General features: G+C 37.3%; 2 protein-coding genes across 3 annotated transcripts in view; one reads left to right on the top strand and one right to left on the bottom strand.

Annotated features, from left to right (window-relative positions):
* Positions 1–2,175: 2,175 nt before the first annotated feature.
* On the top strand, positions 2,176–12,570 carry EFCAB9 (EF-hand calcium binding domain 9; the record flags this gene model as incomplete). The annotated part of the gene is made up of 4 exons (XM_081942269.1): positions 2,176–2,311; positions 4,459–4,607; positions 7,183–7,359; positions 8,724–12,570. 4 exons carry the CDS (start codon positions 2,176–2,178, stop codon positions 8,886–8,888), a joined length of 627 nt encoding a protein of 208 aa, XP_081798395.1. The 3' UTR covers positions 8,889–12,570.
* Positions 10,023–17,437, bottom strand: part of UBTD2 (ubiquitin domain containing 2) — an 82,537-nt gene continuing 75,122 nt past the window's right edge. For both annotated transcript variants that reach the window (XM_081942248.1, XM_081942249.1), the window contains one exon: positions 10,023–17,176. In XM_081942248.1, the coding sequence (XP_081798374.1) occupies positions 16,779–17,176 (398 nt within the window). In that variant the 3' untranslated portion in view covers positions 10,023–16,778. The remainder of the gene's footprint in view (positions 17,177–17,437) is intronic.

The raw sequence follows: 17,437 nt of genomic DNA, 5'->3' as shown, positions 1-17,437 counted from the left end.
TCTAAAAAAAGATGGAGGCGGCCTTGCAAAGCACTAATTTCATGAGTCAGACACTCATTTCATCCCTTAAAAATACCCCCTCTTCCCCCCCTCACTTTTGTTAAATAGACTCTTGACATGCTCAGAAAGCCAAGCCTTCAAATTAACTGCTATGTTATATTCCTTCTTTTAAGAGGGCAAAGTTATGTCCCGATATTTGGGCCTCAATTCCTTTAAATCTATCCAATGGCTAGTAATCACATAAGGGATGTCAGCAAAGTTATCTACACAGTAGATATTTTACTGATGTTCATGTGCTTTCTTTAATATTTACATCTTGTGAGCTTTGGTCCTCTGATTCTACTGTATGAGATACCTGTCTTTTTGCAACCCCCCACCCACCGCCCACCCCAAAAAACTGTTTTGTGTTTTCTGCCTGAATTTGGCAAAATCTTGGACAAGAAAAGTCAAATTTGGCTATTTCAAATGATTTTTAGTACTTTAAAATTTTTAATTTCATTTTTAATCTTGCATGCAAATTTATCCATTGAAATATTTTAGTTATTTTTTTTTAAATAAGAAATGTTGACAAATATAATCTAGTAGAGACATCTAGAGGAACTATGTGGAATTTCAGAGCTCGCTTATGTAGCAGATATGGTAGATGAAAAACAGGAAAATAACAATCTTCTAACATCCTAATGATCATTCTTATTGTACAATATCCTGTTTCCCCCAAAATAAGACCTCCCCGGATAATAAGCTCAATTGGGCTTTTGAGCACATGAGCTAAAATAAGCCCTCCCTGAAAATATTGCAACACAGTAGCAGCCATGAGGTGACCGTGACCACGCTTGCCGCCTCCTGCACCTCAAAAATAATAAGACCTCCCTGAAAATAAGGCCAAGCGCTTATTTTTTTGGGGGGGGGGGTCAACAGAAAATAAGACCCTGGCTTATTTTTGGGGAAACATGGTAGTATAGTAGAAAAATAGCAAAATTTAAGAAGTAATCTGCAATGGAAGATTTATGATGGAATTTTATTCGTAAATGTACCTATCTTTCAGCAATAAAAGTCTGAAAACTGGACTGAATATACATATGAATGTAAAGAGAAAGGCGAAGAGTGACATGTCTTGGAATTGAAGTCCATACATCTTAACGTTTCCAAGTTTGAAAATTACTGGTTTGGCAGAATGCAAATGGTAAGTCCTTGTTAAGGATCTCTCTCAAGATCCTTAAGTTATTCTCGGCTCCCAACTTATTTGCCTTTTTTCTTTTGGTCAGGTGGCTTACTTCCAAATAAATCCCATCCCATTTATCCTTAGAAGGCCAGTAGTGTTTATATCCATGATAACGAATCTATGGCATGTGTGCCACAGGTGGCACTCAGAGCCCTCTCTGTCACCCCAGCTTAGCTCCACCGTGCATGTGTGTGCGCTTCCCACAGGCCAGCTGGTTTTCGGGGCTCTGCTGTGCATGCATGAAGGAGGGGCGCAGGGCACATGCGGGAGATGTGTGCACGTGCGCAGGTTCATGTGCATGCATGAGGTCATGTGTGCATGTGCAGGGGTCACATGCACATGTGTGGGGTCACGTGTGCATGTGTGGGGCGTATGCGGGGAATTGTGCGTGCAGGCCTGGGGGCAGGAGCAGCACAGGGGCCTTGTGTGCATGCATGGATGGGGAGCATGGAGGATCACATGTATTATGGGTGCATGCGCACACAAGCTTTTGGCACGCGACAACAAAAAGGTTAGCCATCACTGATCTATATCATAATAATGAGACTTACAAGCCATTTGTTTATATAAAGATGATGGTATTCAGAGTTTGCAGAGGGATATCTTTGGTCCTCTTGAAGAACTGTTTAAATGTTACATGGGGAAGGAAGTGTTACAGGCACCAATAAACTGTCTGCAATACCAGTGCACTGGTGTCTTCTGTTTTTGTAGGGAAACTAAAAGAATTAGATTGATGTTTAATCTAGCCAATAACTTCAAATAGATAATTAAACACAAGACAGAAATGTTTCTTATCTATCCTTGTTCTCTGGGTGCAAAACTTTCATAGAACAGCACAAAAGTCTTTTTGTCATCATGTTCTAATTCCAGGATGGAATTCTGGAATTGTAGTGTTGGCATCACCATGACCAATTCCAGAATTCCAAATATCAACATAATTCTTCTATGGCAAGATGAGGCTGAAGCCAAAATGTTTCTTTCATTTTCTGTGCTTAGATAAAATATATTGCTTATTATCGGTCAGAAATGCCAGAGCTCTGACAGCTTACTTTCATCTACTTGATGTTCATAACAAGAACACTTTGAATAGTAAGTAGGATATGGAAGCTAAAGAAAAGTCTATAAAAATGAAATATAGGATTATCATTACTGTATTATTTCCTTTTGAAGATCTTTAAGTATTGGGTTTTTTTTTCCAACTTCATTGAAATGAGAAAACTGAATAGACCTCATTGAATATCTTCAGACTTGGAAGTCAAATGATACTGCTATGTTGAACAGTTTAACATGCCTGTAGGTTAACTATCAAAGATGAGTCCAAGTAGATTGTATTACATGCCTCTCTTGTTAGTGTATTCCACTAACTTTTTCTCATTTGTCCTGGCAGCTGTATTTCCTTGACACTCAATTGTGGCTAAATCAGCCATGATTTACTCAGCTCAATTATCACGGGGATTACTGTGACATATTAAGGTGTAGTCTAACTACACAAGCTGAATTTGCACAAATTACTAGGTTAAATATGGTTGGCTATGCCGAGGTTCATATACCATGCAAACATAGCCACTATCTGGAATTAAGAGTTCAAATTGACCTAATTGTGACAATTATGTGGCAAAAAACAACAACAGAAGACTGATAAGAAATTGGGGAGGTTATATTCTTAGCAGTCATCTGGTTACTGAGGCCACTTGGGAATTTATCTGTACCTTCAGATTCACGTGAATCAGAGTGCAAATGGGTGTGGAACCTTTTTTGGGACAGCTGAAAGGATTGTATTGTAGACAGGAGATAAGTAGTGTCCAGAATGTGGACCTTCAAGGAAAGAGGACCACTGGTTTGAAAGAAGGGTAAAAGAGGCCATCTGTGTTGAAATTGAACAGGGAGAGGGGTATGACACCATCTATCTCTTGCATTCTGAATCAGGTGAACCTGAGGATAAGATAAATCCCCAAATGGCCTCAACAAGTCTCAGAGAGCTAATAACTGACCTTTAGAGTGCTGATGAACAGATGGTTGCTAAGAATCCCTCCATTCCCCACAATTTAGCCAGAACTGAAGAAACTTCTTGGGAGAGAAGTGAAATGTGTTCAAGAAAAAAGCAAAGTCCAGTTGCCTTTTGAAAAACACCTTTGGGAGAGGTTCTTTGAAGACATGCTGAGTAAAGCATTTCCTTTTTCAAACACGGTGCCCTCTGGATGCTCTGGGGCTAATCCCCCAGAATTCCAGACTGTGTAGCAACTAGGGTGGGAATTCTAGGAGTTTCAGTCCCATCTGATCTAGAACATGGGTCTCCAACCTTGGCAACTTCAAGACTTGTGGACTTCAACTCCCAGAATTCCTTAGCCAGCTTCACTTTGGGAGTTGAAGTCCACAAGTCTTAAAGTTGCCAAGGTTGGAGACCCCTGATCTAGAAGGTGCCAGATTGGGAGTGCTGCATTGGGCTGTCTCAAGTAGAGCATAGGACCGACTGCTTCCAAATTTAGGCAAACTGGTTTTCATACTTGTTTCCAGGAATGTATGCCTCTTTATTTGATTTAAGGCAGCATACTTTTTTGATTCTGTGACATCACCATGCAACCTATTTTAGGTTGCAGTTAGAGTCAGGAATGTACATATATTCAATTATATATTTTAAATAAACTTTTTCAGTAACATGTGGAAAATGTCTTCAAATGATTGTTTTGAGATACTGACATCCACTCTTATTTGGTCTGCTGTTAATCAGTGGCTGGGTACAAACATTTAACTAAACCAAAATATGTTGTTAGATTTTAACTATTCTGTTGTGGGAAACTTATTATCACTTATTCAGCAAACCATTATGTACAAATCCAATCAATATTAGTTGCTGTATTACAAGTTGGACAGAGGTGGGTTTCCATATTTTTTACTACCAGTTCGCTCTTGTGTATGCAGGCACGATGCTTCTGCGCATGTGCAGAAGCATCCGGGTGGGTGGGCGGAGCCTCCCGCTGCTGCCACTACCGGTTCGCCCAATCCGGGCCAAACCGGGAGCAACCCACCTCTGAAGTTGGAATATATTAGAGTTACCAGATTGGGATAGCAAAAATTAAGATGGCTACTATAAGATATAAACAATTTTTTTTCTGTATCATCATCTGGATTTTTGCAGCTTATATCTGGATATTTTAAAATGTACAATATGCTATTATTAATAGTCTTATTAACTACAATAGATCCTTTGCACACACAATGTGCACATTGTTTTTCAGATCTGCAGTTTTACTACTTCCTTCGTCATGTAACTAATTTGTCCAACTGTCAGATCATGCTAGTCTTTGATTTACTGGATTGGGATGGCAAAGGGGAGATCGGCTTTGACGAATTCTACATGTTGGTCTGCATCGTAATGGCACATGAGGTAGGAGTTAGATTGCTGTTGGTGATTGAAGAAACATTTGGTTTTGCAATGAAGTCCACCTTCATCATGCAATCTATCTTTCACTTATATAGCAGGATTTTTAGTGAAATTTTGGGGTGCTAAGTAAATGAAGAAAAATATATTTTGCAAGCATTTTCCATTCTGCAAATGGATGGACAATTCTGAGTCCAATTGTTCACAAAAGTTGATTTCTCATTTCTGATTTCCCAGTGAAAAAGCTTACATATCTTTACTGAGTGTTTACCTCTTTGGCTGCAGCTTCTATGGGAATCAACTGACTAGAAGCCACATGTTTTCTCTCATCATTTACGTCAGAATCCTTGGCAGATTTTCCCCTGAGAATCTAATGGATTAAAAAAAATAATCTGTATCTTCTAATTCTGTTTTATTAGAATAGAGACTAGCCTGGGATGTCAGGTCAGGAACTGGTATAAACAAACCATGATAAGAGCTTCTACAATTTGGGCATCTGACTCCTACTAACAGAAGGCAACTGAGTCTGATGTCTCAGCATATCATCTTATTCAAAGTCAAAATTTTCAAAAATTTCAATTTGCACAATGGGTGAACTATTCCTGAATTAGCTGAACTAGTAGCAATTTTATTTTCAAATGCTATGGTGGAATAAGAAAGATTTTTGCTTCCGATGAAGAGACTATCAGTGATCCCTTACCGCTAAAAAACAAACCTCACTTAATTGTAAATAGTTTAGATATGCTCTTAGCCTGGGCAAAATCATTGTTTGTGGAGCTAGAAATAAATGTCAGTCTTGCAGTCTTCTCCTGTGACTAGCATCCAGTGGTAAAATTCACATTTTTTTTACTACTGGTTCTGTGGGTGTGGCTTGGTGGGAAGGCAGGGGAAGGGTACTGCAAAATTTCCATTCCCACCGCACTCCAGGGGAAAGATATTGCAAAAACCTCATTCCCTGCCCATTCCTGGGGGAAGGATATCGCAAAATCTCCATTCCCACCCCACTCTGGGGCCAGTCAGAGGTGGTATTTGCCGGTTCTCCAAACTACTCAAAATTTCCGCTACCGGTTCTCCAGAACCTGCTGAATTTCACTCCTGCTAGTATCTACTTATACCCTAGCTTAAAAAAGGACAGGGATTCAGAAAACCAAGTCCATTATATCAGCGACCCTCAACCTTTTGGGCACCAGGGACTGGTTCTGTAGAGAGAGGTTTTTCCAGGGACTGGAGAGGGCATGGTTTCGTGTGCTGCCTTGCATCCCATGGATGGAGCTTCACTTATTTGTATGGACCAGTTTCTGGCATGCTGCAGACCGGTTCTGGTCCACAGACTGGGGGTTGGGACCTCTGCATTATATGACAGGTACATGGGGGACTTGTACAATATGGCTCAAAGAAACAGTCATGGGCAGCTGCACTATACAGTAAGGATCTCCTCTCTCTACTCTGTATAGCTTCTCATATACCTATCAGCTGTTACAAGTATACTTTTTAAAATCTGGGTTTAAGGGCCTTCTGAATCAGTACCGTTATCAAAAGTAGCCTGATTGACAGGCGTGTGATGGTGCTGCAGGGGGGGTGGAAGATACTATGTGAAAGGGAGATTGAGGGAGATTTTGGGAAGGCTGCAACAGGCCACATCCAAGTGTAGGAAGAGTGGAATGCATGATGCAATGGGTGCAAGCACAAAAAGGCTAATAGACCTTGCCAGAGCAACTAGCAACCTTCCCTGCCAGCTTCTGCATTGACTTTGCACCAGGGAAGCCAGCAAGGAAAGTCACAAATGGCTGGCTCATGAATGCAGAATGTTGCAACCATTAAGTGTGGTCCAGTTCCCATGTGCTGAAATCATAGCCATGTGACTGTAGGGTTGCTGCAATAGCCAGAATTTCAAGGACTGGTCCTAAGCACCATTCATTCAGTGCCATCACAATTTTGAATGGTTCTGAATGAGTGGCTGGTAAACAAAGATTAACTGTGCACAGTGTTATTTAGATTTAAGAATATCAGGAAAAGTAGAAATGCTTGGATTTTTTTAAAAATATAAGAAGATATGTTTTTTGCTTTGTTTTAGATATGTGTTGCATGAGCACAAACCAACATTCTGTTGAAGTCTTCCTGCCTGAAATATATCTTATGGTCTACAGGAGTGGTGTCAAACTCATAGCACCATAGTGGTGTCCTGTGACATATCCTGACTTTCCCCCCCTTTGCTAAACCAGGCGTGGGTGTGGCCAGCGCATGGCACATTCGGGCTGCGGGCCACGAGTTTGACAGCTCTGGTCTACAGGCTAACTTCTTAACAAATTAGTAACTCCAACATTTGGCCTTTTTGTACAATTATCCTGAATCACTTCTCATTAAATCCCATCATCAAGCCATCACAGGAAAAGAGTTGGTATTGTTCAAATCCTGTTACCATCCCTGAGGTTTATTCTTTTTCACATTCAGATTGCCATTTTAGAAGCATTTCAAGTTGTTGTTGTTTTCCTGATATCTACCAGTAATGTTTATTTTTAATGTTTGAGGATACTAGGGCAGTAGCTCTTATTGCTGTTCTTGCCTTTCTGTCTTTGACCAGAACCATCTTGAAAAACAGTTCATGTATCGTCATTCTCATGCCGTTTTTGAGTTGCTGGACATTGATGGGGGCCATACAGTTGCTCCAGCAGAGTTCCAGGCCACACGCTTCCTTTTCAATGTTAAAAAGACTGACCTGAGTCAGATATTCAAGGATTTTGACATCTCAGGTGATGAGGTAATCAAAAATGATGAACACAGGAGACAGGTTCCTCCTTCATCTCAGTATCTTTTGTAAGCCAGAAGCAACCCTACCTAATATTGTAACTGTGCTGCCCACCAAAAATTTATGTCCTTCTGGTATGTTAATCCCTCTGCTACATTTAAAGATCATGGTAAAGCAGTGTGTGCTTTAGCCAGGACTTGTTGAAAAAAACCCCCACAAAGTTAATTTTGTAGCAAGCAAGATTTATTTTGGGATAATTTTTGGCTTGTTATTTCATGCTCAAAATCTTGCTACTTTTGCCTTGCATTTCTGTGAATAGTTCCACTTTATTTAAACACAAATACGAAATGTTCAGATTGTTGCAATGGAAGGGCTTAGTCATTTTAAGAAGGCATGATATCCTTTCTAACCTCTCAGCCATATGTAACATGATTTAAGTTCATGTGAATGTTATGAAGGATCTTGGTAACCATGGCCTCTCTTCTTGTATCAACATGGCAGCATCCACTGACATTGAAACTTCCTGATCCTCACATTGCAAAAAGGTTTAATTTAGAGCAGAAGCTCTGAACTTGCTTCCTGTGTAAGAATTAGTCACCTGCTTGCAAATTCTGTAAAGAAATTATATTTGACTCTTTGTTAAAATTACATGAAACTTCAAGCTCGAAAAAGTTCATCAGCTTACTGTTTCAGCTTTTAATAACATGTCCCGTTCCAGAATTCAACTCCAGCATGCACTGGAGACTATCCACCCACTGAGTTTGGGTGATACAGCTTCTAATACCTGCTTAGAAGGATACAGTCAACTGTTACTTTAGTACACTTACAAATGTAGACCTCATTCAAGCAGTTGTGAATATTGAAGTAAGATTCTCTTTCCAATCCAATTTACTTTGGTATATAGAATGGTAAAGTGAGACTATTTTCCTTTAAAAGGATGCATGCTTGGTATTATATTCAGGCAGTTCTATGGACTTCTGAGATTTAGTTTGAAGAGTACTAATAGAGGAGGGGGGAAGAGTAAAGCAGGATACTGTTTGAAGAGTGACAGAAATATCTTCTGGGGATTACAGTGGCATCTTGGTACTTATTGTTAATTGGTTCCGGGAGGCATGATAAGTATCAAAAACAATGAGTACTAAACAATTTTTTCCCATAAGGAATAATGTAGTGAGTCACAAGGTAGCTGATACTGACAAGTTCTAACCTGTGCTGAGTACCAAACAAACAATGAGTACCAGGATAAAAATTTTCAGGTCAAAATGCACCGAGTGCCAAATTTTATGAATTTCAAAGCAGTCGAGTACCAAGGTATCACTGTACATTATAAGCCTGCTGTCAATATTCCACTAAAATACTATGTTTTGCTCCATTAGCAATTGAACTACAAGGAGTTTAGAATGTTTACGATCTTCTGCATTGATAGACAACAGAGAAAAGCAAGAGATAAAATGAAAAGAGAGATGGCCAAAGCGGCAGCTGAAGTTGAAGCAGCAGAAGAGTATGTTAATTTTACCAGATTTAAACAGAAGTTGTTCTAACAGCATATAGAATTAATCTATGACAGTTCTCCAAGGTGCAGCAATTTAAACCAAAAGGATGGCGATAAGAAAACCTTGCAACATGTTCAAAACAGCGTCAGGATACCAGTGAGCAGTGATAAGATGGTGTGCTGTGTTATGGAAATATTCAGTGTTCTTTAAAGAATAAATCACCTTTTAAAGTATAACTTACTTTTCAAAAAATAAAAAAAACAAGGCCGAGAATCAAGAAACAACTGATCATTTATTGGGATGAATTGGGTGCTTATAAGAAAAATGAAAGAATTGCATGGAGCACTGTATATTTAAAAAGAGCAGTATAAGATGGGACATCTAGAATGGATGGATGAGGTGTCTGGAAAGTCCAGAGCTCTAGGCTAGCTTGAGAAATCAAAATAACTCCCCCCCCCACTCCTGCCTATCTTTTTCTTTACTTAACATGGCTGATCTAGGAGAGGAAACCTCATCCCAACTTCTCTGGAGCTGCTTCAGGCCAAAACTTAACTCCTTTTAATGCCTCCCTCCCCCTCCCAAACTGATTTGATTGTCTCATCTTCCACATCCACAACCATACATTTGCAGGACTTAATACTTTCCCTTGACTTCATTTAGATTGACAGCATGTCTAAAAAGAGCAGATTGTGGCCTACTACAAATATCCATGGTACATAAATAGATTCTGGGCACCACACATAAGGAAAGTGCTCCAATAGATATTCCTATCCCTTTATAGAGGTACCTTATATAGCAATAAACTAGTATGTCCAAGAGTCATGTGAAAACTATAAACTTTTCAAACATGAGTAGTTTTCAAAGGAAGTTTTTTTTTAATTGCAAAAAGACTTTCCCATTTCTTTATGATAGAGAGTATTGAACCACATTTCATTTCGGGGAAGAATGTCAGGGTCAGCCTGAATTTCCGTCATAGTATCGAAACTTTGTCCTGAATTTTTGCGTTGAGATTTCTAAAACATTAGAAATTCACATACATTTTGATTTGTACGCATGCTGGCAGCTGCTGTGGCTTCTTGGCATATTTCTATGTAAAGTAGTACAGCTGGTTTTTTTTCTTCCAAAGATGGGAACATATCTAAAAAAAGCCCACTGTCACTTTTCGAACTCTTTATTTTTCATATGTGTGAATTTTAAGAAGTATTTCACAAACACCATGGTAAATAAAATCCAAAAACATCAGATATAGGTTTATGATCCATAGAAAAAAAGGTAGGTTTTGGAAGATGGTAATTGAAAAGTGGACTAAAAGAACAGTAAGCAAGCAAAATATAAATCTTAAGGTAGATGTAAATGTATTAAATATTCATTCATAACCATGGTGTAACCATGGCACTTCTATATTCAAATTAGCAACAAAGAATTTACTAAAAATGATCGATGATTGTGGGACCTCAGATCAAAATCTTCCCACTCATATACTTGACTAGGAGCTAAAACTGACATAAGGGAGTAATGATGCTATGTAACCAGTACTTTGAATGCTCTAAACAGATTTAGAATTTTCAATTAGGCATACCAGTGCACTGCTATAATAATATATACAAGGGCATTTGCTGACCTACAGACTCCAGCAAGGCAGGATAGAAACAACCATCAAATAATTTAGCTCTAGTTTAAGACAGAAAGAACACAGAATTTGTATTTTAAAACAAGACATATCCTGTATTGGCTTTATTACTTAGCCTTCCCCAAAATAACTAAAAGGTATTTCGTTTTTCTTTTTAACACATAGCATTCTATAACACATATTCTTACCTTTTTGAAATCAAAAAGTTTCATTTGTACTTTTCATTTCACTGTTCAAAAAGAACTATTTGTGCTCAGAGATCTAAGCATAGTGTTGTCTGACTATGAATGAGCCTGGACTACTGACCTGGCAGAAATACATCATGAATATAAGCCGTGGCTTGGGAAGAAGATATGCTGTATCTTCAGAGACAGCAAGACTTTATTCTTGGGCTAATGAAAAAAAAAACCCTCTTAAAAAAGGTTCATACAATCCATGCATAAAGGTTTTTTTTTTTAATTTTATAAAAGTTACAGGAAGAAAAGGTGTCACATCATTATTTCCTCTGACTTTCTTTTTAGCCACTGAAATTGCGTACTGCATTACTAACCATCTGTAGAACATGAATGCTTCTTAGATACATAGCACACAACAAACAGTGTACAAAAAAGGATTTACCAGAAAAAGAGAAGGTATTTTATTCAAGAAATACAAATTGATGGTACCAGCCATCTTTGGAAGCCACTACCATGAGACAAATAGGACATTAAACTTGAGTCCTTTGCTCAGCACACCAGAAAAGAGTGTCATTATACACTGCCAGCTGCCTAGTGCACAATTGCTCGAAAGGCTGTCTCCAGTTTCTTGACATTCCCAGGATATGGAGAAGAGAGGCACAACAAAGGCCCTTGATAGAAGGCAATTTCATTATTTCAGTTAAAGCCCCAGAAATGGTTTGTATATCTGTGAGTTCAAATCAAAAAACCCCAAAATACCCATTTAAGCTGACTTCCATCTTTGGCTTGATTTAACTACCAGGAAAGAAAATGGGATGAAACAGATGCATTTTTACTATTCTCCATAAAAGCAATATTTGGATCTTCTATTTAACAGCATAGTTCTGGTTTGCAAACCATCTGCACAATTTCCAGAAATATTTACCCCGTGACCTTAATCAGAAGGCATAAACATAATTTTTCATGGATTGCTAATGCCATGTGGCTAAACCCATCACTGTTGTTCAAAATTATGAAGCAAATTCTAAGGGAAAAAACCCCAATATTATACTTCTTAGTTCTATACATTTACGGATATGCTTTCCAATATTCCATCTTAAAATGAGATGGAGGGAAACAAAAGAGTTGAATTAAAGAATGAATAGTTCATGGCTACATTATTATTTTAAAAATCCCCCAACTAATCTTGGGAGCATGGATGCAAGCCAATAGAAATTGCTAGTATTAGTTTAATACTCTCTTGCTTTGAGTAAAATATTGAAAATGTAGATTGGTTCATTTCTGCATCTCCCATACACAGCATTTCTTTCTGCTATTTACATATTGTTTGGTAGAAATGTATTTTTAAAGCACACTTGGGAGGCATTTGTAAGTGAAGCACGTTGCTAGACTGATGAAGAAACTGCACTTCAAGGAAAGCTCCACATAATCATAAGCAAACACTATGAATGCACAATCATGTAAAATGAAACAAACATAAACATTGGTTGTGTTAGAACATCAAAGTATTTCAAGTGATGTATATGATTATAACATTCAAAATTAAGGAAGAAAAAAAATCAACACTAATATGCCAATGCTTCCAATGCACCTATGTGTCTGTCTGTCTGTGTGTACACATCACCCATATAAACATAACTGCTGTATTAATTTATGTTTGGGTTTGGATCAGTGGTGGGATTCAAATAATTTAACAACTGGTTCTCTGCCCTAAGGATTTCTTCCAACAACCAGTTCACCAAACTGCTCAGAAAATTAACAACTGGTTTTCCTGAAGTGGTGCGAACTGGCTGAATCCCACCACTGGTTTGGCTGTTTAAAAAATGAAAGCACTTCTGTAAAACTTTTCTGCACCTTGTCAGTTGTTTATATCATGTGTTATCAAACATTATATCCCAACTAAATATATTGCTTTTACCATCTATATATAAATCCTAATTATTTATGTAATGAATTGAGATACCATACTATTAATAAAATGGAGGGATTTACCCATCAACTTATTTTTAAAACACACTATTCTTCTTATCAAATCATTTCTTGAACATCTCTTTAGAGGTGAGAGAATTATGATGTTTATATGATCATTTCCTTAATCTTACTGACAACTTTTCCCACAGCATGGTGAAGCAGTAAACATAGTCCATCTTATATTAATTTGTTGCTAGGTTGTTGTACATGGTGGAGTACAAGCACTGCTACTGTCCTTTGTCTTTCAGACTATTGCAGAACAAGCAAATTATAAACTAGCCATTAACTCTGAAGCACGTAGCATTGACATCTTTGCCAGACAAGGGTGCAAACAGAGTTACTATTGGATATATTTGTAGATTTAATTCAACAGCAAAATAATGTTAATTAGAAATGTTATGGAAATTTGATGTGGCTATTTGGGGAAATTGTTGTTTGCTTTTGATAACTCAGCCAAGTATTTATATCATTATAATATATACTACCTTACATAGGAGTGGAGAGGGAGGCACATTTTGTAGACAATGAGCTGGCAGTGAATCAGAATCTGGACTACATATAAATACAGTTTAATACAGTGCTTGCTTAAACTTCTGTTATTGCAGAATAACTGATTATTCTTGCAGATTAACAACATTAAAAGCCTATAGTAGTTGGCTTATTATTTCTTAAGAGTCGGATGATGGTGGTGATGACATATTATAAACTTCTGTGGGGCAGAAAAAGAAAGAAATAATAGACTCACCAACTCTTCCTTTGTTCTGAGAAACAATTTCTATTCAAAGTAAAAATTATTCATGATACACATGGATTAAACCAGATATTAAATATCCCTTATTTATGAATAGAAGATCTTATATCAGTGCAAAAGAAGAAGTAGTGAAATTATCATGCCTCTGCCCCAAATTGATCTTTTGTTGGTGTTAATGAAATTCTAACTTTATGGATATTCATTTTTTCTTTCAAAGTATTCCATTCTAATTGTAAGAGTGGTATCCTTCATTTTTTTCAGGAAATATCTTGCACTGTGCCTTCCATGCTGGTTTATGAGCAGGTTAGAAAAAAAATGATCAGAACATTAAAAACAATTGTCCCAATGTGAATTCTGTTCATGAAAGCCCACTAGGGACTCTGGGAAATACAGAAAATATTCTAATGTATTCTGGTGGTTGTTACTTCAGAGCAATATGGTTACTGATGAGCACTTTACAGCTGACTGTATTCCAGATGCTGTTTTTACAAAATTATTCCAGTGATTCTAAAACATCTATAATCATGTTGGCCAGCATTCTTGGGCAGCTGTTGAGGATCCACAATTGAATTCTGATGCGTCAACACTGAAAAGCATCAACTTTGTTCTCTGAACAACAGGAAAACTCTTATTTCCATGAAGAGAAAAAGAAAAGGAACTAGTGGATGTTCCTTACTCTTTTGATTTACCTGTTAATTGACAGCACTTATACAGGATAGATTTGCCTGTCATATTTTTCCTACAGAGAGTTGAGTGAATGCCAATGATAGGAAGGAGCTGGTGCTCACTTGCTTTGTGCTGATTCCACCATGCCTATCCCCATATTTGTGGCAGCAATACTGTAAATATAATTCACTGCGGGACGTTCAAGAAACTTAATTTGATAAACTTGGTGAATACATAAAAAAGGGCAATAGTTACAAAAATCATCAGACTATATAAACTTTCACTTTTTCCTTAATAGTTGCAATTTTTTTCCTTTTTCTAAATAGTCCTGGAAAAAATAAAAAGTGCTAAATAATACTTTTTTTCATAGTTTTCCTGATGTATAATGCAGTAACTTGCACAATATGTAGTGCATATTCCTTATCTAGCCACTGCCCAAATAAATGAAAATTCTAACATAGTAGAAATTTAAATTTCACTTAAAGCAGCCAGACCTTGCTTCATATAGTGACAATAATAAAAATATCGCTAGTGATATGCAGGATTTTGAATTCATTCAATGACTGTTGGGCTCTTAATATTAATGGAACACCAAGAAGAGTTTCAGGAAAAGGGAAACTTAATCAACAATTTAAAAGTTACTCTTTACTGAATATTTCTATGAAAACATTTTAGTTACTGAATGACCCTAATTTAGATCCAACAATAATAGACAATGGGCAGAAGAGTTCTATAGTTGTGACACATGATACATTCATGTAAATATAAAAACTGACTTCTAAATGAAAAAAACGGGGGATAATGCATTGTATCTTTTATAAAAAAATGAATTTAATTAAAACTTGAAATTCTGTAACTGTAAGCTCCATGTGCATAAAGAAAGATAAATTAGATTTGGTATTTAGCCAGCAAAAGTTGTGCCAGAAATGATGACATTACTACCAAGCACATGACCATGTCAGAATCAAGGAGCAGAACCAATGACAGGCCCCATTTTAAAATAACGTATTTGATGAATATGCCCATTGTTCTGATACACTTGATCAGTGCCATTCTCCAAACATATTTATTATTCTAGAGAGAATCATTACTAATTTTGCTCAAAGCACTCTTAAAGGATATACTGTACCTACTCCCTAAAGAATGTCTTACCTTCAGATTCTAAAGGGAAAATCCTGTATGATATTGCTAAGGTTCACATTGAGCTCTAGATAAATGACAACATCATTTAAAATCTATCAACTATAAAAAGTTATAATCTATTTGCCACAGGCACTCTTTATACACTGTTAAATGCATAAGTACGAACAGGTGTCATGGAAGATAAGAACACTCGAAAGATGCTCTCTTATTTAAACGTTTATGGGGTATATATGCTACTTTTACAAACTAAATGAATCCAGTCTTAATGCAAGCTTCCATCTCTACAACTTATTTAGGGATTCAGGGAAAATAACATAAATATACATGCAATGCAGAATCCCCGAAAATGTACGTATGGGTCTAATGGTATATTTGAAAGATCTAGTGTTACACAGTCTATAATATTTTCACCTGCTAGTGAGGGTTTTTTCCCCCCAATCCTTTCTCATAATTTTCTCTCATTCTGTGTACAATGGCAGCGTATGTGTGTCTATGTGTGTGTACGTACCTAACATACGTATATTTGAGTAAGAATAAAAACCGTAGGCTTAATTATGGCAAGAAAATACAAATATCAGTGGGTAAAAATGCTATCAAGCAAGACAAACTCTTATTAGAAAAGTGTATGAAACCAGCTTGTGCTTTTTCCTAATTAGTTCATTGCTATTTTTGAGGGTAAAGAAGGTTCAAAACTATTGTTTTAGACATCAGAGCTGAACATATTTAATAAAAGATGTCCTGTGCCTTTAATATTCTCAAGCTGGTATACTTTGAATAATTGATTTTTCACCAATCGTAATAGTGTACAATTATTTGACAGGCCTTTTTATTGGTGACAGGGATTTGTACGGCAAGTTTCCTTATAATGGACAGCTTACATTAGACAAGAAATTATGTATTTAATAAATTATTGCCTAATTTTTCAGAAGGCAGTATTTATACACCCTGAAGTCAGCCCTAGCACATTGCTATTTGTTGCTAAATCGGAATGTACCAAAACGTTTAGTAAAACCTGAATTTGGGAACATACCATTATTGGAGTGTACCTCTAGTCCTTTGCTACTCATTATTAAGCAGGAGTCATATTGAGCCAGTAAATAAAACCCTAATAGAAACAACCCCTACAAATATCACAGCATGCTAGATTAACCAGGGGAGCTACAATGATCAGCTGAACTATAAGTGACACTGATTTCATGAAATAGTTCGATTTGGTTTAATCCTTTAAAAAGTGCTTTTCACCGTCATGGATCAATGCATCACTTACAGTTCAAAGCACAGTTTTAGCATTATCTACCTTGAATTTCAGGCTCATTCTATCACAAACATTTTTCCATTTACTTTGTTAAAAGTGGTGTCAAGAAATACTAAATTGAACAAAGCCTCCAAGGATAGTTTAGAAACAGGGACTGTGTGTTTATACATAAGGTTTATGTGTGCGCATATTTGCTCATGTATGTTCTTACTTAAATTCCATCACAGATGGAGGGTTTGCTGGTCTTTGCTTGGAACCAAACCTTTTGCAGGAGAGAATGGAAAGTGAAAAAGTTCCCACATGATAGAAGAGCAGGGAAAGGAAGGAAGAGGCATATAGGCAAAAATCAGTTCTCCGCCAAGACAGGATTTGTTAAGGGCTGGCTCACAATTACTTGCACTACATAATCCCTTGGTATTTTCAGTTCCTCCAGTTTCATTTTGTCTGCGAGTGGCCGGCCTGAAAAAAACCATCGCTGACTTCTAGGTTCTACGCCTTCCACTGTGTGTAATCGTCTCTTCATGTGATACACAGTGTCCATACTGCGAACCACAAGTTTGAGGTCTTTGCCTGTTGAGAGGCGTAAACGAAGCTGGCATTCGTGACCGGAGTTAGGCGGAGGATCCGGAAAATCCAGAGTCTCTAGATCACCCTTCTCCTCTATCATGTTGATGGGTTGGGCAAGGCAGTAGACAGGAAGCTGGTATCTGTTTCCCAGTTCATCATAGCACTCTGTCAAAGCACCTTTAGAAAAAAAGGAGGGGGGGGGGACTGAGTAAATAACACATTTTTAAAAAATTACATGCTGCATTTTTTAAATTACTTGAATTTTTTTTAGGCACAACATACAGAAGGCAACTTTTATCCTTCATCCTCTTCAGAATTAAAAGTATTTTCTAGTATTAAAAGTGAATGTATATGTTATTTTTGGAAAAAAAGATTAGTTTATCAATGGCAAGTTGTAAGCAATGAATGTAGAGGAAGTACAAACATACTGACCTTTGT

This window comes from Natrix helvetica (assembly GCF_964273705.1).
Source record: "Natrix helvetica genome assembly, chromosome: 1".
Classification (NCBI taxonomy): domain Eukaryota; kingdom Metazoa; phylum Chordata; class Lepidosauria; order Squamata; family Natricidae; genus Natrix; species Natrix helvetica.
This window is presented reverse-complemented; position numbering and strand designations above follow the sequence as displayed.